General features: G+C 44.6%; 1 protein-coding gene across 1 annotated transcript in view; it reads left to right on the top strand.

Annotated features, from left to right (window-relative positions):
* Positions 1–16,146: 16,146 nt before the first annotated feature.
* Positions 16,147–23,431, top strand: part of LOC142814125 (uncharacterized) — a 49,234-nt gene continuing 41,949 nt past the window's right edge. Inside the window, exons 1-3 of the mRNA XM_075892055.1 lie at positions 16,147–16,170; positions 17,882–17,921; positions 19,924–20,016. Of these exons, the coding sequence (XP_075748170.1) occupies positions 16,147–16,170; positions 17,882–17,921; positions 19,924–20,016 (157 nt within the window). The remainder of the gene's footprint in view (positions 16,171–17,881; positions 17,922–19,923; positions 20,017–23,431) is intronic.

The raw sequence follows: 23,431 nt of genomic DNA, 5'->3' as shown, positions 1-23,431 counted from the left end.
AGTTTTGCATTTATTTACGTTTAGTGTCATTAACCAAGTGGTACACCATTTCGAAACGTTAGTAAGATCGTTCTCTAAGGTTAACTGGTCAGAGGTGTTTAGTATTGTGCGGTAGACAACGCAGTCATCTGCGAACATACGTATATTACTGGTTACATGCAAAGGTAAGTCGTTAATATAGATTAAAAATAGTAGCGGGCCAAGGACGGAGCCTTGAGGGACACCTGATGTTACTGGGATGGCAGTAGACAGGTGGTTATTTACAGCGACGCGTTGTGATCGATTAGTAAGGAACTCTATTATCCATTTTATGACGGTGGGATGTAAATTTAGTTGGGAAAGTTTAGCGAACAATCGTTGATGAGGCACCTTATCGAATGCTTTAGCATAATCAAGAAAAACGGCATTCAGTGTAATGTGCATTATAAACCAATTGAAATACGCACTGCTGCCCCCACTTTGCCAAAAATTTGTATTTTCAAGCTCCCGGACGACACATTAAATGCCGCTAACTGTTCCCAAGCAAGATTTTTCTGCTCCAAAATTCAAATTTTGCTGCTCCAAAAACCGCTCCCAATTTAGTCTCGGCCGTCTCACCCCTGAATGCAGTTAAGCTGTATACCGGGACAACGGAACATTCAGACCTATACGATGCTTTCATTCCGACTGTAGGTGGAACATTGCCAATTTTACGCTTTATTTGTGAGGGAAAAAAGATTGTGGTTACGAGACACGCTAGTAAAGCAGGTTAGGCAATGCAGTTTAGTGAAATTCTTTTTGTTCTTCAATGCGACAAGACTGCCTCGTGGCGGGGAAAGCAAGAACGAAAAGCTTACGTCTGAGCATGCGCCACCGGACAACCGCGTTTTCCAGGAAAACGGATGCAGCCAATAAATATGAATGTTAGGTAACTGCTGTACAAGTCTCTCGTCACACGAGATGGATAAGACGGTGAGTGTTCGCACAGCTTCTCGGGATTTCTCGGCTCTGTGTTTTCATTATGCAAGGGAAACGCAGGTTTCAATGAACTAGCGAGAGCGTGTTTCTTACTGAACCTACTGAGGTGCACATTCATTGCAGAAGGCTGCCATGCATTTGTCCACCTCTAACATTCAAGTTCCCTTCTGCCTTTGCCATTGTGGGGTATAAAATTTTTCTAAGTTGGTTGACGTCCATGTATCTCCTGTCCGTTCTTTCTTACTTGCCGACGTCGTTGGCTCGGTTCATTTGCCTGCCTGCTCTTACAGGCAATCTTACCGTAGAGTTGACGTGCCAACGGAAACAAAGAAGTAAACTGAAACCCGTTAAGAAGGAGCACGCATCTGCCTATATAGGTGTCGAAAGAGCCGGCGCAACTCGCGTCACGTCAAGCGAGAGTGATGACGCAGATTTAAAGAGAAAAGGAGAGGAAAATGAAGCGTGGGAAGATGTAAAAGAAGGAGAACCACCCAATGCCACGCTTTCCTGCGGCATACATATGTGCGCGTTTTTTTTTGGTTTTCGCGTGCGGCTAGTGCCTGCGCTGCGCGGTATCTTTCGCGCTATGGTGTTCCAGCCCACGCAGAATGGCGCTGCGAACGCGTTCTGCGCAAATTGAATTAGCGTCCCAACGGCCGGAAGCTCCCAAGGTGCCCACGCATTCCGAACGCTGGCGATAAATCCTGCCGCCTCACATTTTCGCTCATCGAAGGGGGCGCTGCTGTCAGCCAGACACGTTTGCGAGTGCGTGGAAGAATATGTCGTGAGTCGTGCCTGTTCGTGTGTGGCACCCAAGGAGGATTAAAGAAAAATTGCTGGAGTGGAAGATCCTGCAATGCCTTGCCAGCAGAAGTGAAGCCATCTTTTGCCACTGCCAAGATGGCGGAAACATGTTCTATTCTGATAGTGCCCACTTAAAGATCAATTGGCTTTGATATTTTATGCAAATGCTACGTTAGTTCTATGTTAAAAGATTGTTGTTCCAGACGAAATAACACGCAGAAACGAGTATGGATAACTGAATCTTCAAAGAATTTTGCCTCCAATTAGAGGCTCACTAAGGAAAACTAGTAACTGCAAAACGCACTTGGAGCACAATGTGACCCGAAAAAGTTCCCACATTAAACTCGTTGGGCCTGCGAGAGAAACGCTTCGTTTTTAATCGCTGAACGGTGATTCTTTATCATGCCCCTAGTAAGATGGCCGCCATAGCCACCATCTTGCCAGTGGAACAGCTTCACTGCTGCGCAATCATTTCCACTCCAGCAATTTTTGAAATCCTCCTTGGTGCCACCTTGCAATCATTTGGTTAAAGTAGACGCGGTGGATGTGACGTCGTTACTGGGGAGCAGTGCTACTCCTATGCATTCACTGGCAGCTTCTCCGATTCACACTCTGTCAACTGATCACGTCCAAGTGTGTGTGCTCTGAAATTCTTTGTTAGAAAGTGAATTGATTACTTCTCCACAAAAATAAGATGGCTGTCTCAAGTAGTCGAAAACCAGTTCGAATAGCAAGCTCACATGCCCAAGCTCAGATGTTCCGTGTATGCTTTACATTCACAGAAAAAAAACACATTTCATATAAATAAGACCGCATGTGCACATCTTATGTCCGACTGTCATTTTGTGCCCATAATATTACAATATTTATTGCGTATTTTGCTTGCTGACAAAGGAGCAGTAGCCGGCCATAATGAACCAACCTTTACTATTCATCATGTCAATGCAAAAGAAATGACAGTCATGCATATAATATAGGTTTATGTGCGAATAATAAGCAGATATGAAAACTAATCTCTGCGTGTTGCCCATTGCATGCTCACGAGGCGACCTCGGGTTGATGTACCTTTGTAAGTACGTTTTGCTATTGGCTGATCGCTTTTGCGAATGATATGTTAGCTATGTTGTTTACTTGACGCTTACTATAAAAAACAATGGCATCCTAAGAGCTTTTTGCGAAGGCAGTCTCATGATAAATGATTATCGTTGCAAAAGTTCCTTCACACATAAATGTAAATATATGAAAGAGTGAAGCAACAAGTGTCATAGAATAATTCGTGAGCGCGCAATGAGTCTTAGGGCGGTCACGATCAATAAAAAAATCCAAGACCCCAATCACAAAGCTTTTTTGCAGAAAAGTTGTAAACAGCTAGTGCATTAAATCTCTGCGTATGTGAAAAAATACACAATGCTGGCAGACATGTGCCACGGAAACTTACCAAAGATCACTCGCTAACCACCAGTGGTGCACCTGAGTGACACGCGTACGTCAACGTATCCGCCACGCAAAAGACAAGACTATGTTTGTTGCGGCAAAAAAATCACACTCTACTTAAATGAAAAACATTTGACAAAAGCATATGCCGATTTCAAAAGGAATTTTCCTGAGAGACATATTGGACCTAGTTGAGGATGCAGTTGACTGATTCAGAACTCTGCCGTGTTGTAAACAGGCCTGTCGTTCGTACCCCTTAATCCAATATTTTTTTTTCATAAGTTGCAATTGTGTGCTTATTTTCTCTAATGCGTCTGACGTCCGGAGTGGCAAGCATTTGATATTGATATTCTAGAGTAGGATGATATCGTGAGGAACAATATTAGAACGGAGCAATTCGACAAACGACAAGGGAAAGTGACAAAACCACTAGAAGGAGTGCAAAGAGGCAAAACCGCTGGTGAGGATAAGGTAACAACGGACCTCCTGAAAGATGGCGGAGAAATTGTGTTAGAAAAAGTGGCCACCTTATATACGAAGTGTCTCTTCACAGGAAGGGTACCAGAACATTGGAAAAACACCAACATCATATTATTTCATAAGAAAAGAGAGGTCAAGGACTTGAAAAATTACAGGCTGATCAGCTCACTGTCCGTTTTCTACAAGTTATCTACAAAAATAGCAGCTAATAAAATTAAGGTGACATTAAAGTTCCATCAATCAAAGGACCAAGCAGGACTTCGTACAGGCTACTCCACAATAGACCATATCCATACTATCAATCACGTAATAGAACAATGCGCGGAATATCACTAACCCTCTATACATAGCCGTTATAGATTACGAGAAGGCGTTCGACTCTGTAGAGATATCAGCTGTGATGCAGGCACTACGCAATCAGGGCATCGAAGAACCTTATACATAAGCATACAGGAAAACAAACAGCCGCCATAGTTCTCCCTAAGGAAAGTGACATAATCCAAATAAAGGAGAGTGTAAGGCAGGGAGACGTGTGCAATCTCTCGAATGCTATTCAACGTGTGTTCACAGGACGTTTTCAGAACCGTAGATTGGGAAAAGCTAGGGATTAGCGTTAATGGAGAGTATCTTAGTAACCTGCGATTCACTGATGACATTGCCTTGATGAGTAACCCAGAAGACAAATTACAGCTCATGATTATAGAACTGGACACGGAAAAAAGGAAGTTGGTTTGAAAATAAATATAAACAAAACCAAAGCAATTCGCAACAGCCTCAGCAAAAAACAGCACTTTGTGATAGGTGAATAGATGCTAAAAGTTGTAAAGGAATATGTCTACTTAGGACAGGGAGTGACTGCGGAGCCCAGTCATGAGAGTGAAATAACTAAAAAATAAGGATTGGGTGGATCAAATTCGGCAAGCATTGTCAAATAATGAATGGTAATCTGCCACTAACCCTCAGGAGGAAGGTAAATAACGGCCGCATCTTGACAATACTTACCTACGGAGCAGAAACTTGGGAACTTTAGAAAGAAAGTTCAGCCTAAATTGAGGATGACGCAGCGAGTGATAGAAAGGAAAATGATAGGTGTAACCTTAAGAGACAAGAAGGTAGCAGAGTGGGTCGGGGAACAAACCGGGGTCAAGAATATCATAGTTAAAATCAAGAAGAATAAATGGACATGGGCCAGGAACGTTGCTGGTAGGCAGGGTAACCGTTGGTCATTAAGAGTAATTAACCCGCTGCCTTCTCGGAGAAGGCAAATGCACGAAGGGGAGAGAGAAAGTTAGGTGGGCCAATGAGATTTAAAAATTTGCAGGTATAACATGGCAACCGAAAGCACAAGATCGGGTCAATCGGCCTTCGCTCTGCAGCGGCGTAGACAGGCTGATGATGATTGTGATGATGATTATTATAGATTAACATCTTGTGAATTAGAGGTCCTGTTGTATTTCCCAGCTCGCCCACGCATTACAGCGCAGCGATTTAGCTCACGCACCATGCTACACATACCTTATCGATGAAAGATAGGAGAGAGAGAGAGAATATGAAGAAAGGCTGGGAGAAAGCGCCTATAAAGGCACGAATCTCAACCACAGGTAGTTTCTGCTGGATACACTTTAGGGGGGGGGGGGAGGAGATAAGGGCGCAAAAAATAAAAAAGCAGGGGTCTATCCAGGCCAAATGTCCCACCCATTAGGGCGATTATCTTAATTTTATTTCAGGATTCGCGGTGAATTGCTGAAACAAAAAAAAAGCGAAGAGCTAGAATAGTGCGAAAAATAGCAATATCATTCTGCTTCGAACATGTTACGTGAACGCATTTACTTTGTATAGAAACAAAGTTTGGTATTAATAAGTTTTCTCGAAACATAAATGGCATGAGATTATGGAAAATTCGGAAAGCTGCTACATTAACAAAATATTTTACAGTGAAAGCCACATATGGCTAGGCGAAAAAAGAAGTAGGTTCGCCATGAGAAATGCTAATGGTGTCGACTGGCTGTGCCGTCAGTGACGTCGTTCTCTAGGATCACACCTAAGAGCGCGTTCCATTGGCAATGCCGTAGTTGAGCCCTTCGCAGCCGTGCCTCCAAACCGGCGGCGCCCTAGCCCCATTATACAACTTGGAGGGTACGTGTCTACGAGTGCCCGAACAGCAGACCAAGAACAGCTGATTCCTTCCATGGTCGCCGGGTGCAAGAACAGGTCCGGGGGGTGAAGCGCAAGCAGATTGATATGTGGGGTTTAACGTCCCAAAACCACTATATGATTATGAGAGGCGCCGTAGTGGAGGGCTCCGGAAATTTAGACCACCTGGGGTTCTTTAACGTGCACCCAAATCTGAGCACACGGGCCTCCTTCATTTCCGCCTCCATCGGAAATGCAGCCGCCGCAGCCGGGATTCGAACCCGCGACATGCGGGTCAGCAGCCGAGTACCTTAGCCACTAGACCACCGCGGCGGGGCGGTGAAGCGCAAGCAGCGACTATGCATGATCCTTCCGAACCGAATGCTGCGGTAGCAACGGTGAGCCGAAGAAACGGTATTGGTGGCAGATCAGTGCAACGTGACAATGGCGAAAATGCGTTCGGCAGAGTCGCAGAGTTCCTCGAGCGTCGCCTTGGCTTCGGCTGCGGGGTCCGTAACCGCCTGTGGCCGCAATGTTTTATCTTCGGTAGTTAACCATCGATACGGGGGGCTTGGGTGGGTGTTTTTTTTTTAAATATTGCAGCCTTTACTGGTTGCCAAAGTATCTCCCACATTAGAAGTGAATTGGTCAAGAAGGGAGATAGAGGGTGGGAAAGAAAAGTGACAGAAAGACGAATATAAAAATAACGTAACCACTTATACGCACGAAAAGAACAAGCCAACATCTATGTGGTGGCCACTGTGCAATGCGTATGTGGTCGTGCGGTGGCGGATGCCGTGAGTCAAGGTTTCAAATAAGCGACAGGAAGCGGCCACACCCTGGTTCCACCATTGCTGGGCCAGACAATGGCTGCCGACCGGGCACCACCAAAAGAACGCTCAAACGCAGCGGCATCGAGCAGGGGCCCGGAGCCTACGTGCTCCAAACTCCTCTGTTGAATCAAAGTTTTTCTCCTCCTCCTCCTGGGGCGGTGTCTCTTCGTTCGGGTCCACATGAAGATACTGCAGGTGACGTGGCCTCTAGAGCACGCGAACAAACACTGTGGGCACAGACAGCCACGCGTCGATACGGTGTGCGCACGGCTCGCTCACTCGATACGCGCCGGAGAAGAAATCGTTGCCGCCTCGTGAAAGAACAAGTCGGAGAAAAGAGGGAAAGAGAGGAATAAAGGAAGTGCGCCGAGAAAGACAGAACGAAAAAGATCTCGCGATATTGCTATTCAAGGTGCAAGGAGAACAAAGAGGGGCTACACCAGTCCGTTACCTTTGCGTTTATACGCGCATTCTATAGGTTCGCAGTAGACGCGCAGCCCATTTCCTTCGTTCTAGTTTTTCAGCCCAGGCCTCGCTTTGTGAGCAGCGTCCGCTCATGCTCTCCGTTGTCTTTTCCTGTTCAACGCGCACCGCTGCATTCACATCTGAAAGCCCCAAAACAAAGGTTAGGTCTTATGCCTTGTTTTTCGCTTCTGTTATTGCTATCTGCTCTGTTTCCCTTTCTCTCTCTCTCTCTCTGTTTACCTTCTTTATACATATGAGCTTGTTGTTCGTGACCTCTATTCTTCAGAAAGCACGCAGAAAGAAATATCCGAAGAGTTTCTCTCTTCCGTTTCTTCAACAGAAACAAAAACAACGTCGAGAGTACGGCCACGAGATTTGATTTTCGGAACACGCGCTAAATCGCCGCGTCGTGCGAGATAAAGGACGAGAATGTGCGAGATCGGAAGAGACCCATACCGATGTAAACAACCCGAACGTGGCTCTTCCGTCGATGTTACCAAGAAAAGATGGTACTCAAGCCGTCAGTTTTCTTAAGACTACCATCTAGCTCAACGCGTTCGTCTGACGGACCGTGAATGCGGCCGTCGTCATGGTAACGTAGGTGACAGAAAAAAAGAGAGCAAGAGAAAAAATAGTGAAAAATAGGGAAAAGGAGACACGTGGCTCAGTTAATCAAGTTCTATCTGTGGAAAGCCCACCAGCCCGGGACTTCATGCGTGTACTTCGGCGACAGCTTTGAATAGAAGGGCTCCTCTTTTCTTTTTTTTTTTCTGTTCCCCTTACTTTCTTGTAATTGACAAAGCTGGACATGTCAAGCATTCCGGTTTCTGAAATAAGCTCTCACAGTTTCTGATTGAGTTCGTCACACAGTTTTTTTTATTTGATTTTCTTTATTTGCGCCTGGCATACGCTCCCTGCCTTTCTTATACTTCACTCCCCACTGCATCATGTATAGCGACATCCAGCTGAATTCCTCAAGAACAAGAGCTCTAACACATCATTCACTGCTTGCACATCTTTTCTGCAGCCCACGTGCCTCTCAGCGTGAAGCTGCAGAGAGTTATTGTACAGTAAACGCGCTGTATGGCTGGACGACACATTGTATAGTATCAGGCTGCATTATACGCGTACACATAAGAAAACACGCCTACCCTTGCGTAATACTACTAGTCGAAGTTTTTGCTGCTATTATCATCTATAATAATGACCTCCAGATACGCCCGGGAAGCTTATTCGCATTACTGGGCTTCGCGCTCAGGCGGATGTCATGATCAAATCAACTTGCGAAGTTAAGCCGCAAACAGACAGCATTGTTTTCTAATAGAGAACATATTACTCTTCAATGGCGATTTAGATTTAATGGGGTAATTACATCAGTGAGAACTTTCTGCTGTCACCACCTTTTGCTGCGTTTTGAAATATATTTTATTTATTTACAGGAAGTTGTTAACCTAAACCTCCATATCTGCCGTCATCTTAACTATGCTGATTGCACTTAGTACAAAGGAGATTCCGCAGCGCACGCAGTGAATAACTAGAGAGATAAAGAACAGCAATAATGACTTGATAATTGCTGGAGTGTAACGCGGCCGAACCACGATATGAATAGGAGGCACGCAGTAGAGGATAATGCGGCTACCTGAGTTATTTAACCGAATTTAATAAGCACGCAGGCCTCAAACATTTTCGCCTCGATCGAAGATGCGGTAGCCGTGGCCAGGATACCAAGAACAATGACGGCACCACCAGAACTGCTACTACTACTACTACTACTACTACTACTACTACTACTACTACTACTACTGCTACTACTTCTGCTACTACTACTGCTACTACTACTAATAATAATAGAAAGAATAATATTATTATAGCGAAATGAAACAGGTTATTTGTTTTGTGCATTATGAGTTCCATGTACGCCTGTTTGTGCCCGATTTCTGCAGGCAGCAGTAAATAAATGCTTTTGAAATTTCATTGCTAGTGCCGCGCCGCATCGACATTGTTCAGTGCGACCGCCATTGCAAGCGCCGTCTCGGCGTCGTCAGCAGAGCAATCGTACGACTCTCGTTTGTTTTACGCTTCAGTCATTAGCTCGCCGCTAAAAGCATCTTCTCTTCCATCACGTACTTCGAAAGTAAAAAAAGCATGAAGCACATAGTACAAACGTAAAGACGTTTTGCCAGATACTAGGCCTGCCGAAAAAGAAGAAAAGATAGAAAAGAAGAAGGCAGAGGGAGCGGAAAAGGAAAAAAAAAAGAAATGGTCGGGAATGTTTCGGAACGGCTCAAGGCTGTTTTATGCCATTTCTAGACTCGAAATGACCACTTGCGGATGACGATGTTTTGCGCCCATTCTGAGTGTCACTGCGGAAGGTTGTAAACAAGGATTGTTTCTTACAATCCCCACCCCCCTGAAAAAATAAAATAAGGCGATAGGAACAAACGCCCTTTTTGGGAAGGTTCCCATGTTCCACCCTTTTCCTTGTTGTTTTACATCATTCTTCAAGCTTTTCGGCACACAGTTGCTGGGATAAAAACAGACGGAAGTTGCACCACGAGAACGAGCAATGATAGTGTTTTCGCTTTTTTTCGTTTATTTGTTTTCATGACACGCACTATAAAACGTGAGGCGAAGCCATATTGGCGGAAGAGGCCGTTCTGGCGATGTGTGAGTCATCCGGAAGTCCGAATATTTCTTTCCCTGTGTTTTTTCTATAGTGTCTTTGCTGGACACTTCCCTCCCTGCATTCTGTTTTAGGGGCGAAGCTCCTTAAGGCGTCCTCCGATGTTCCTCCGTAGTAACCACCTTTCTCGGGTACGTGCCACAGTATGTGCCACGGGTATATCTGCCACAGTAACCACCTCTCCTTAGTTCTTGAAATGGGCGGATGCACGGACGCATGAACGGACGCGGGGGCGGAAGCACGAACGGGCGCACTGAAGGACGGGAGCAAGAACGAACGGATGGACTGATAAACGTTTCGCGCCACTCATCATCATTCAGTGCGGGGATATGCTGTGATTATTTTTTTCTTTTTCCTTCCTTCATGAGCAAATATTCTTTTTTCGTTGCACTTGATATCACAGAAAGAGTAAATACCAGGGAAGAGTGCAGCTGGCGCAAGGTCGATTGATTCGTTTTATTTTTTTTTTCGTTCCCGTACTGACCACACTGCCATTTTGTTTCTCAGTCGCCTTCTTTGCGAAAAGATGGAGCGAAATAAAGAGATGGTTTTTAATCTCCAGCGATTTTCTTTTGCGCTTTGGTCCACCTTTTGAGCATAAATTGCTCAATGTAGGACTTTTTATGTCATTAATGGTTTTATTGAGCTCACTGTGCTTTTTATGAGACTGTATGCCAATATGCGTTAAACAAAGGCACGTTTCATCGCAAGGAAAAAAAAGGCTGCTTCTGCAACTAGCGTGCTGAGCAGTCATCACTGCGGCGAAAATTGTCTGCGTCCAGTCGGAGCGGGAGTAGGTTTGTCGGAGCAGAAAACAAGGTTTGTTTAGCAGACTGGCTTGTGAAGTCATATTGAATAAGCATTTCGTGGGTGGGGTCAGTCAGTCATATTCTCCATTCCAGACACAAAAGCGACAGAAAGCTCAAGTTGCACCATGTCGAGAACAGCATGTCGAGAACTGATAGGCAAACAATGACACAGCTTTTCACGCGAAGGAATCAGCACATCGGTCACTCTAAAGAGGCAAGGCTGTGTCAGCCGTGGATCAGGAGTAACGACAATCAGTATTTTATTACCATCACTCCAGTTGCACCATCCGGTAGGCCGTGGCAAGAAACAGGCTAATCTTAACTTGCTCGCCTATATGCACAGCGTAGAATGAGCATATTTTGACGTTTTTGACAGTATTCATTATTCTGACATATCTGTTTATTGCTACTAATGTACCATTTTGAGTTCACTGGAATGATTCTAGCTTAGCCAGGGTCGCCAGAAATTCAAGTGGTGCAACCATGCTCGGTCGCATTGCTAGCCAATCCGATACATGAATTCACCAATGCCAACATCGCACAGCGAGTGGGCTTGCTCTTTCTGTGACACTTTGTCAGTTCGTGTCCGCTTTCTACGACGCCGCAGTGGCTTGGAAGCCACTGAAACGTCATGTGATGCCTTTTCTTGTGGGATGTGTGAAGAAGACATCGAACTTCAAATACGTGGCCCACGACGCCGGGCACACCTGGGAGTCGCTGACCTTTTCGAGGTTGACCAAACAAAGGGCAGTTATAGTTCTGGAGCTGCCGACGTCGTTACTGTCGACAGGAAGATACCATACCAATTTCGAGGTCTGACGCTCCAAAACGTCTTTGATGGCTTGCACAATAGATCGTGCTCTCTCTATGGGGCCCACCAAGCAGCCAGCCTAACCGGACAGATCATCAACACCGCCTGCTATCTTTCATGTATTGTTAGGTACGGCGCTTGAACCGAAAAGAGGAGCGAAATTTTGGCCACTGCGAACGAGTCACTGAGGGGCTCCTTGCCTCAGCCACTTGCTCAGGCCGGGCATTGCCGGAGCCCTCGTGGCTCCTTGCCAAGCCCGGCCATTGTCAGCCCGCCATGTATTGTCCAACTGAGGCATCGTGCCGCCACGACGGCGTAGGCCGTTTCGCGAGAGGACGACAAGTGTTTACGCGGTGGCGACATCTTCTTTGGAAGGGTTAGCGGTGGTAGCCGCTAATCACCCCAAGCAGTGCGGCGGACGCTTTAAACTTGGTTGAGGCCCTTTTGGTGTATGCTGCCGTGAGTTGGAGACACCTCTGGCAGCGGCACACACACGACGAGGAACAGCCACGTCGGTGACACTAGGCAGTGCAGTGACATCACCTCAATACTGAACGTTCACGTGGGCCATGCATGCTTGCCGCTCTCGCCGGTTATGTGTGATCTGTGATTGGACAGTGTAATTTGGTGCCCTCTCCTCCATCCAGAGATCCTGGAAAACGGGAGTGTTTATAATCAGCCCTCTCAGGCTGCTTCGTGTGCATTTTTCGCTGCAGTGCTTTTCGATGCAGTGCCTCTTCATGCTGATGCATTCGCCATGCAGAGCTTTCGATGAGATCGTCACGACGTATGACGACATCTTTGTCTAGATGTTCGTCATGTGGCGAGAAATGCTCACTTGTAAAGAATGTAAAATAGACCTCTGTAAATATCTCCCGAAGAATGCGCCTTCCTCCCTGCAAGATGGGCTAAACGGGTCCGGTGGCGGAGGCCAGCTACCCACGACAACCACCGGACCCCAGCCGCAACAACTGGCAGCACAGGTGGTGGGATGCCGTCAGATCCCGGCCGTAACAGTGTCTCAATATGCCGACTGGACTCCGCCGAAGAAATACCGCAATGCTTTATCACTTACAGTTTGGTGGGGCTTTCACGAAAAATACATGTCATTTATCATAGAAATGGCCGACAACACACTCTGTGATGCCTGTCATTGTGAGGACAAGCTGCGCCACATCCTGTGTGGCTGACCGGTCCGTAATTGTCAAAGGCTGGCGTCCGTTATAGCGCTCCTTGACTATAGACAAACGTCTGTTGAATCTATTCTTGCAGGTCCTAGACAAAGAGCATCGCAGTTGAAGGCAACCAAGGTACTACTGAGGTTTTTTTTCAGAAAAACGGACTTGTACAAGCGGCTGTGACAGTGACGTCACTGCCGCTAATGCTTTGTGTGCTTTGTTATCTGCTATCTATATCTATTTTTCCACTCTTTCTTTCAATATCACCCACCCCGTTCCCACATGTAGGGCAGAAAACCGGTTACGCGGGACTGGTTTCCTAGCTTTCCTTTTCTACCATTCCTTATCTCTTTGTGAGCCCGATCATTCGTATCACGCTCCAATTACCGGTTTCAGCTCTGCCGGGAAAATTGAGAACGTATATGTATTATTCAAACGTTCAACGTGGTCTTGCTAAGACGGAACCAAGATTTCCAGATAGTTGGCTGGCGAAAATTATGTACGCCGTAAGGAAGAGATCAGTAAAATAAAACATTCAAAAGACAGGAAAAGCAAACGCACATCTTCCAACTGCACCAAAGAAATCCTCCAGATTCTGACAGAGTTCCCGGGTAATTAGATTGCGGCAGTACATAGTCATCGCCATGGTCAGCATGGCGAGCGAAAGATTGCAGGAAAAGCTCGGGAGGAGCGATTGCTGCCGCAGGCTTTGTGGGAAGGAATCTATGAAGGTTCCCGTAATTCCCAACCTGAAAAATCTCCTCGTGCACGGCTCCTGGTCGATGCTTTCTCGACAGCCCATCCACGCTTGACAGGACAAGCTGACCTCACGTCTGTCTGCTGCGCAGTCTGCTCTTCGCTGCGATATACAAGATGACTACGTAAACCTTCAGTTAGACTCTGTATAAGTGTCGTGCTAGTGCAGAGCTCATCTGCAAGCTAGATAGTCTTAATGATAGCTTCGAGACGCATGCGTAAGCTTTTTGTCGGGACGTTATTCAGAACTTCCAGACGTCCAGTTAGGTGAATACCACCGGTGCAAAAACCCATGCGGATCGAACATCCTGAGTCAATCTCATTCTGGGGAGGAAGCAGTTTACCTGAATGCAGTTTACTGCGGTGCTGTGTAAGGTACTGGTTGCAGTAGTCTCGCTTTGATGACTCAGGCATTCGTTGCACTAAAATGCTTACGTCTGTTGTTTTAAGCCCCGCGGGTTCTTTTTAACTTATTCCTTTAGCCAACATTTAACGCGTATCCTGTGTACGTGCATCAACTGCCCGTTTGGTATTTTCTTACCCTCCTTTTACAGCAAAAGCTGCATATGACTAGGCGAAACGAAAAAAAAAGCCGTTGGCCACGAGAAACGACAATGGTCACTATTGGCTGCTTCGACAGTTGCGTTGTTTTCTACGTCTCACCCAAGAGCGCGCGTCATTGGAAGCACCGTCAGTGACGTTGGGGGCACGAGCACGGTGTGCTGCTCCCTGGCTACGCCACTGCTGCTATCACGCTGATGGGAATGCCGGCTCTGACGTAGTTTACCTAGCCATGTTTTTCATATTCAAATAAAAATAATAGTTCTATATTTGTAGAGATGACGATTTGCCAGGGCACGGGATAATAAATTAGCGCGTAGTACTGAACATTAGTGTACGAATGGTACAGACAAGTTTCAAAAAGAAGTGGGTAGAACAAGGTGAGGAATACTGGGGATGGAGGGTAGAATGTTGAAAAATGAAATGTATACCACTTAATCAGCCCCGGCCGGAGGCGATACGGGGATACTGCGTGATCACTCTCACATCGCCTCTATATCATTGCTAAACTGTATTTTCTAATTATGAGCCCTGCACTATCCCGGGATGAACCCCACTTGCAAGCGTGGTCAAATCCACAGAGAGAAAAATGAACGCAAGCACTTCTGCCGACTGAACGCTTCGTTTTGATTGGATGAACTGAGTGCTGCTCGGTCTGCCTAGCGAGAAAAAATTTCACAAAAATTTTTGCGGAATCACATTCGTTACGCAAGCCACTTCTTCGATTGTCATCGCACGTTGATCGTTAAAGAATGCCCACCGCATGCGGCATGAGACCACCATTTCTACAGGTTTACCTATATAAGATACCATGAGCTTGCAGTCATATCATCGTTAAGGCTTAACAAGCGTCGTTTTCCCCTGCAGGATTTATTTCTGTGGTAGAACTTATTTTATATATATATATATATATATATATATATATATATATATATATATATATATATATATATATATATATATATATATATATATATATATATATATATATATATATATATATATATATATATATATATATATATATATATATATTAAGTGCATCTTAATTGATTGATATGTGGGATTTAATGTTTTAATGTCCCAAAACCACCATATGATTATAATGAGAGACTGAATAGTGGAGGGCTCCAGAAACTTGGACCACCTGGGGTTCTTTAGAGTGCACGAAATCAGAGCACACGGGCCTACAACATCTTCGCCTCCATCGGAAATGCAGCCCCCACAGCCGGGATTCAATCGCGTGACCTGCGGTTCAGCAGCCGAGTACCTTAGCCACGAGGCCACCGCGGCGGGGCTCCTAAGTGCGTTTTATTACGGAAATAAATCCTGCAAAGGAAATTGAGGCTTGTTAAACATGTTCCAGTTGTCTTCAGCTAATTAATTCGGAAGATGAAGTTGAAAATTCAGATAGAGAGTGGACAGATTCAGTAATTGAATTGTGGTGATCCAAAAAAGACGGTTGCATTTTCAGTCTTATTGATATTTTGGCAGTTACCCTATGAAAACCCCGCTAGACAATGCATTTTATTACCCTGTGATTATTGTTCAATTTTTTGTTTATTCAAGTACACGCGTTATCTCGTTTACTAAACTGCACTGTCTAAAGTGTCTTGTTCAAAACGGCCTCAAACACAACTAAAGAATCGCTATTCACGATGCATTAAATTTGACCACAAGTAACTTAGACTGACCGGCAAACATAATTATAGACAAATTATTGCTCTAATCTCGTTTAGAATACCCGCACTGAGAATATGGTGCATCTTCACACGTTTATGAAAAACATGATCTGTAATATAATCCATTAGTCAAGCCCATTAAGACATTGCCTATAAAGACAAAAAAAATCACAGTTTTGCAACATCTGTGAATCAATGCGATAGTGACAAATTGTACAGTTATACGAAGTAACTAATTTTAGTTGTCAACTTTTTTTAATCCAATCTCGTGTTCGAAACACTAGTGTAAAGGAATACGACCCCTTCGGGGGGGAGAACAGTTGTCGTGTAGTGTGTCGTCTGACGGCATCGCGTTGAGATCACAGCACGTAGAAGGCTATACGAGCTGCTTGCTGATGCCAAAAATAGCGCGACCTCATCCCTTGAAACCAAAGTTTGCAGTTGTTGCTAAAGTGACCCAGCCCGCTCCCCTCTTATACCATAAGTGCACACACATCTTTTTATTACTTCCGAATCAGTGTTAGAGATGCAGTTTGCATATTTTTCTTTCTTTTTGCTCAATGCTATCTGGCGAAGGAAACCACGTGAGTATTGATGATGTTCACTGCATTTACGCAAATATTTTATTTTACTGTTGCACTAATACTTTCTTATACAGTGTTGTCAATACTGAGTGTATCATGAAGAACAAGCATGTTTGTATTCTCTTAGCCGCATTTTTATGTGTAGCCAAGTTGCGTCTATTTCTGGCTCCGTTTCTCAAGGCACTAGTAATCTGCACAAGCAAGGATGTGCCTAACGCATCTTAGCCTAGCACCGATTAGAAGTAAGATGTGCAATCATTGTCTGGGCATTTACATCAGTTGACAGCCTAATATGTTCATATCAAGGCAACTTTCTTCGAACTGTTCTGTTCTGTTTTTGCATGGCATGTGCAAAGAAGCTTCGTGTGTTCTTTGCACGTCGATAGAAGGCAGTTTCAAGTTCCTTTGCTTGTACAGCTGGTACGAAGTGCTTTGAGATCTGTGGAAAGGCGTATTGGTTCCAGGGCTTACATTTGGAAACTCAGCAATGTTCCTAAAGTCACGGGTGCAGTCAGGAATGGATGTAAATTAAACAGCTTTGGATGCCTAGCATTTGGCGCTCACGGGAAGACGAGAAATGAGGCTGCAAATGGGATGGACAGGTTTTGAAGTAAGGGAAGTTCAAAGCTAAATGAGATTTAAGGGAAGGTTTAGGAAAATGAAAGAAAGTAGATGGGCAAAGAAGGTGTTCAGACATTTGTATAGGAATAGCGCGGACACAAAAACGAGAAAAAGAACTAGAAGGCTCATCAGTAAATATACGACTGACTGCGAGGGTGATATGACAACGACAAGCATTAAGTGAAAAGTGAGATAGGCGCAGAGGATTTATTGGATGACAGCAATGAAAAAGAAGCTGGCTCTCAGTAACTACCGAAAAGGCAAGAACGAAATAATTAGGGAGATGTTTTATGATAATTCAAGGGGAAGCGCATTACTCTTCGAAGCGATATCGGATCGTCCTAGAATGCGTTGTCATAAAGTGAAATTCAACAAAAAAGAAGAACAATGTACATGCTGTGGGGAGCTCAGGGAACAATTAAACGTTCTTATTAAACGTGGCAATATCCACACAGATGTACGTGTGGCTACAACTCAGCATGAGGCCTTGGATTATAGGGACAACAATGGAAAGCCGAACACGCCCGCTATAGAAGCAAGAGGTGATTAGAGTATTGGGGACAGAAAGTAGAGATAAAGGACGGAAATAGTGAGGCAGAATGAGGTCACTCTGCCGGAAGAGGAAGAAAGATAGACAGTGAAATCTTCTTTGTTTTAATATTGCCAATTTAATTGAACTAGATAAGGCATTAGGCCAACATTAAAACAAAGTTTTCCTTTCGTTTTTTTTTTTCGATCCTGGTGCCTTACATGTCACTACCTCGTTATAAAGGGGACGCTTATAGCATCCATCTATTCATTTATCTTTAGTGCACTACACACGCCAACATGCTGAGTAAACACCAAGGTGCTGTGGTGGTGCAACTTACTTACCCCTTAACACGTCAGCAGATATTGCCACCATTCGGGACTCCTGTTAATATTTGTAGTGTTGAATTTAAGGTTATTATAATATTGGTTTCATTTGCCACTCTGAAGCGCACTTCTGTCAGCATAGCGTCACATGTCCTTATACCTTCACAAAAATTCTTCAATAAAAAGTGGCCATGGAAACACGACAAATCTCATTCAAGTCATGCCCTGTTTTCAGGCTCCTGACGAAGTCGAACAGTTAGATCAGCTTAGAACAGGTGAGTGCAGTTTTCACTCAATATTTAGGTTTGATTGTACCGTGTCCACTGATGAAATTGCCAAAAACTAGGCCTAAGAAATGTACTGATCTAAAGCTGTTCTTTGTGTGTTCCGTCAATTGGTGCAGGTGAAACCTGCCATAAAGATGATTGCACTTCCGCTTCTACCGTATTAGAGTACATAAGCATATATATCGGCGTAATTCCATTTCAAACTCTTACGTGAGAGACAAGAATTTCACAGCAAAGGTTCGTTGCCCCAGACTACGGGTGCCTCGAGCATTCGCACATACCATTCGTTATACTAACACTTTTTATGTTGCGTTCGTTACCCTGCATATTATAAATCCCTACAGAAAACTAGAACCCATAATGATGATGTACCTTTATATTGTCATTAACGTTTTCCTCACTGAGCATTTCTTCGAAAAATTTTTTCGTTCAAACTGTCAATGAGCAGAAAAACGAGGGAGTGTTATCTCCAAGTGACGTTCGAAAATAAGGCTCTTTATTTGATAGCAAATTACGCTCAGGCGGACAAGGTCTGGAAGGCTTGATGTAGCAGCGTCACACCACGTAATCTAACCGCTGCTTTGCGTAGAGCCTGACGTCATGCTCAAGTGTTTGTTCCGTAAAACTTCGAGAAGTGGGTCGTCTATAGTAGTATCGTAATACAATATCACCTTAATGTGAGAGCAATATAACTTTATGTAAGTGCATGCCTGTGAAAACCCTTTTTGCCTGCAATGACGATGCCTTATACGACTATCAAAATATTCTGCGCTCTAGAAAACACAGTCACGCAATTCTTCTCAACTCAATCGTATGAAAAGAATAGAAAAAAAGTTGAAGAGATTTAGTATGAAATAACCCTAGCTATTCGTTATGTTGAACTGGATTATAGGCGTGCAGGCAGCCAATAACCATGGGTATATAGTTAGAAATGGTCACAACCGATTTGACACCCAGGCAGTCCTGGAAGTTCGTGTCTAGCTGCAGTAGCTGTGTGTTCTTGAAAGTCAAATAAGAAGCCCTTAAAGCATAAATTTCAAGGTTGGCTTCGTACAAGTATGTATCTCAATACACCATCCATTTTTAATAATAATAAAGTATGAAGAAAAAGACAAACAATCGCAGACTGCAAAATTAGTCATCGTAAGAAGCAAACGCAATTTCGTTACCAGATGGTATACATATGGGAGAAGCGTAGAAAATGAAGCGTTGATTAAGAAAGGCAGTTTCTGAAAAGCCGTCATCGTTTGCCGGAGCGAATCGAGTGAACTCGGACTCTGTGACTGAAGCAGCGGCATTTGTTTTGAGAAGAGTCTTACTAACACGCACGAAAAAGAATCAGTGGCAGTTCTTATCAGCACTTTCTCATTTGAGTGCTCTCTCTTTGCTCTCATAACAAAGTATTTAAACAAAAGGACATTCAACATTGGAGAGGAACCGGTTCATGACTCCGAAAAAGGATCAGCAACACCAATTCCGTTTCTTTCAAGCGTGCAGCCATTTTTTTATGGGGGGAATTCATAAGTAGTCTATCCCGCCCCTGTATTACTTGCATGATTAGGGATCACTTCTCTATATAGTCACTGACATAACTTCAGTGCATGTGAAAGTAATGTGTTTATATCGCACAGGCTGCAAATTGTTGCGGTAACTTATTAAACTGTCATTCATCTTTATTCTGTAACCAAGAACTACAGATAACGCTCCCTACGTACTTCTAAATTCTATATCTATATTTTCATAATAATTTGTTCCTTCTGCGTTTTTGGCTTCAATATTTATAGACATGATGTGAATGCGTCAATGAAAAAAAAAAACAAAAGAAGGTGGAGACGTTGGTGCCTTAACTGCAAAATACGTTTTTATCACTCTCTACAGCACTCGCTGTCGCGCAGCAGCTGTTGACGCAACAACTAAAAAAACATTGGTCATTCTCGCTCTTGAGCGCGCGCTGTTTCGTTTCACAGTGAAGCCTTTCAAATCTTCGCAGGTGGCAAGGCGACGAAACTAGTTGAATCACAGTCATCTCGCATTGTTAACGTGGACGGGCAGGTGCAAGCTTCGAGTAACAAAGAGAAAGTGGGTAAGGAATCATCTTTACACCCTTTCGGTAATGTTTTTTTTTGTAGTATTGTTACAGATGTCTCTAGAAAAGATGCCCGAGGTCGTTTCCATGCATTCAGTAAAAAAAGTAAACAAAGAACACACAGCCCGTTCACGTCACGTAAATATAGCTGGCACGGACTGCGCAAAAAAATTGCCCGCAGCTTCCCTCGGGGGAACACTGAGGAGGATGCGGAGCATATAATTGGTTAACGGTGTGTTAAAGTGCGACTTACTTGGGTCGATGGCTAAATTGGTTAACGTGGTTGTGAAATGGGGTGTTAAATTGCGACTTACTTGGGTCGATGGCTAAATTGGTTAACGTGGTTGTAGGAGGGGGTGTTAAATGAGTGAACACGTACACACGTATGCGAAAGGGCGGCGCTGGTCGAAGGGACGTCGATCATTGTGTTTGTGCATTCGTTGGAATTCATTTCACCGCGACCTTGGACGTCGACGCGCCGTACAAACCAACCGACGAGCGGCAACTGGGCGAGCGAGCGCCGACCTTGAGTATATATACAGCACGACGGCGCATGCACTGTCAGCTGTTGAATGTTCTCGAAGCGCGACGCCACATGCGCGTCCACTGGAGAATCAGGAGAATTGTAGATGTCGAACGCGGTGTGTAGAGGAGGAAGGGTGCACAGATGGTGGAGGAGTGAAGCGCGCGCGGTGTGTAGAGGAGGAAGGGATGCACAGATGGTGGAAGAGTGGGCGACGGCGCATGCGCGCGCGTCAGCTGTCGAATGTTCGAGAAGCGGTGTGGACGGCGCGGACGGCGCGGACGGCGCACTACAAGGCGCGAGTATAAGATGCTCCGCATCTAAAAGTCGCGTATACCGTCAAGAACGTGCCTAATATCTGCGAACAATACCAGTGTTCGTAACTGAACGTCGAGCAATTAAAGCTAAACTACACAATTCACACATCATAACGCTCAAAGCTTTTATTTTGTAACATATAGATGTTGCTGTTTCCTGCAATCGACTTTTTTTTTTTTCGCACTGTCTCATATACATAGCTATCTGCTCAACTGGTACGGTTAGCGTGAGTGAGCGATCCACAAGAATGCTTCGGTATGGTGCAGGCTCTGTTTTGCGACATTTTTGTTGTTTTTTTGGACAGCTATATTGTTAATATTGTGTGCATTTTCGCGCCGGTGCAGTATTAGGAGCGATGCACCATGGGGCTTCTCGGCTTACCAGCGTGTCTTGTCACTGTCGCGATCTATGATAAATGTGTAAGTGACACAAAAGTTGGTTAACTGGTACTTACCATACATATTATAAGTAAAGGTTTTTCGGTGCTGCACAATACATTGTGTTTGACTTAACACTGGTGTCAGAATCCACGTACCCAATTTACCAAGGCGCTCAAGCTTTTTTTATCCAAATCTAGAGACACGAATTAGCAACTTTATGGTCATCTATTTGAAACTTATCGTCAAAGTGATGGTGCCTTATTACTTGCCACCGATCCGCTTAAAGTGATGGCGAGCCCGACATGAGTGAAGCTGAAAGGCTGCAACGTGCCGTAAGGAACTCATGTAGGGAATATCGCCGCATGCATCTTCAATGCTTTTTTTTAGCCGTGCTTTATACATATCTTATATTTCATTCAACTTTTTAAAGTGTTAGATTCTTTTTATTCTTCTCTTTGTAGCTGCACTGGCTTCTCTGGCTTCAACATTTTTGCCGGTTGGTTCTAGGATCAACTATTCTATTCACTACTTTCGTGTATCTGGGACATACTTGGTGGTTTCAGATTTTTCAACTGCACGCTGTTATCTTTTGTTGATATTCTTCATCGGCAAGCAGTTTTCACGTTGCTTTTCATCGCACCTTTTCATAATATTATTTTACAGCGAAAGCTGTTATGACATCACAACACGGGTCACGCGCCACGCCGTAGTTGTCCGCCGCCGCCGCCTCCACCGGTGTCCGTACCAACTTTCACCCGACATAATGTGATTCGAGCCCGGGGGTTCTCTGCGTGCTGGTCCAGTATTCTACCGCTGAGCCATGCCGGTGCATGGAATTGGTTCGCAAACTTACCTTAGGCACGCTTCATGTCGGGAAAGGAATCACGTTAATATGAGTAATAAAGCGTTTTAGAACAGCAAAAGAAGAACCAGGCGTCACACAATGCAAATCGTGTAATGAGTGCGTCGTGCGATGCTCCGGCATATTATAAAAGCTTATTCTTCATCAGCTATTAGCTGTGAGGCCTATATTCACTTTATGCGTATTCCTTCATTGTCCTCAGCTACTTAATGCAACACAAAACTTTTACAAGTGTTTTGCGGTTACCACGCTTCTCCGAAGAATAACGAAGGATAACATATAGTGAATGCCTTAGCATATAGTACCTTAGCCACTAGACGTTGGTAAATCTAACTTAATCATGAACTAACCCACCCAAGCAGCCATTTCAGCAATATTTATCTCCATACCGTGTTTTAGAAAGGACATAACGTGACAGTGCCAAGTCACTGCGGCGTGATAGGTCTACATTACTACTTAATCAGCTCTTCAAGGAAACATGGCCGAGAGAATACCTGCTGGCGAATGCTGCTGGCTAACTTCGAGTGGTCACAAGAGTCACAAGAAGTGACTTTCTTCACTTGGAAGGCAGCAAGTAGACTGCACAACCACTGCCCAAACACTTTATTTCTTCGGACAACTACTGGACAACGTCAAAATAATGCCCCTCGACGGATGATATGTAAGATTTAACGTCCCAAAACCACTCTACGATTACGAAAGACGCCGTAGTGGGAGGCTCCGGAAATTTCGACCACCTTAAAATGATGCCCGTCTGCTTTCACGTTTACGGCTGAAAGTCAATTTCACATGTCATTCTCCTTTCGAATCGAAATGGCCGAGAACCCTTTTTGCGGCAAGTGTGATAGCGAGAAGACCTTACAGCGCATATTCTGATTCCTCGCTGTATAGAGAACATCTCTAGCAGCCGCTATGGATTGCATAGATCAGAGACCGGTGACGGCTGACCATTCTCGAATGTCGACCTCCAAGGCTATCGCGGGTGAAGACGATGAATGCAGTGCTCTGCTCAATTTTCGAAGGCAAGATACTTGCTGCTGTGGCTATAAACTGCGCTGACCTGTGTGTTATGATCACTGTGAGCTGCGACTTTGTGAGGGCTTCCCCTTCTCTCCTCTCGTTCCTCTCTCTCTCTCTTTGTTCCCATTTAAAACGCCCCCAACCCATGTCACCTGTGCATAGTAGCATACCTGTTCTTCTAGACTGGTTAACATCCCTACATTTCCTTTCGCCCCTGTGTTCTCCTACAATCAGCATTGCAGCCAGCCTTATATCGGCTAAATATTGTGCTCAAGTATTTTCACAGATATTTCAACAATATACCATCGC

The sequence above is a fragment of the Rhipicephalus microplus genome, chromosome 4 (genome assembly GCF_043290135.1).
Source record: "Rhipicephalus microplus isolate Deutch F79 chromosome 4, USDA_Rmic, whole genome shotgun sequence".
NCBI classification, from domain to species: domain Eukaryota; kingdom Metazoa; phylum Arthropoda; class Arachnida; order Ixodida; family Ixodidae; genus Rhipicephalus; species Rhipicephalus microplus.
The sequence above is the reverse complement of the archived record's forward strand: the minus strand, read 5'-3'. Positions and strand labels throughout refer to the sequence as shown.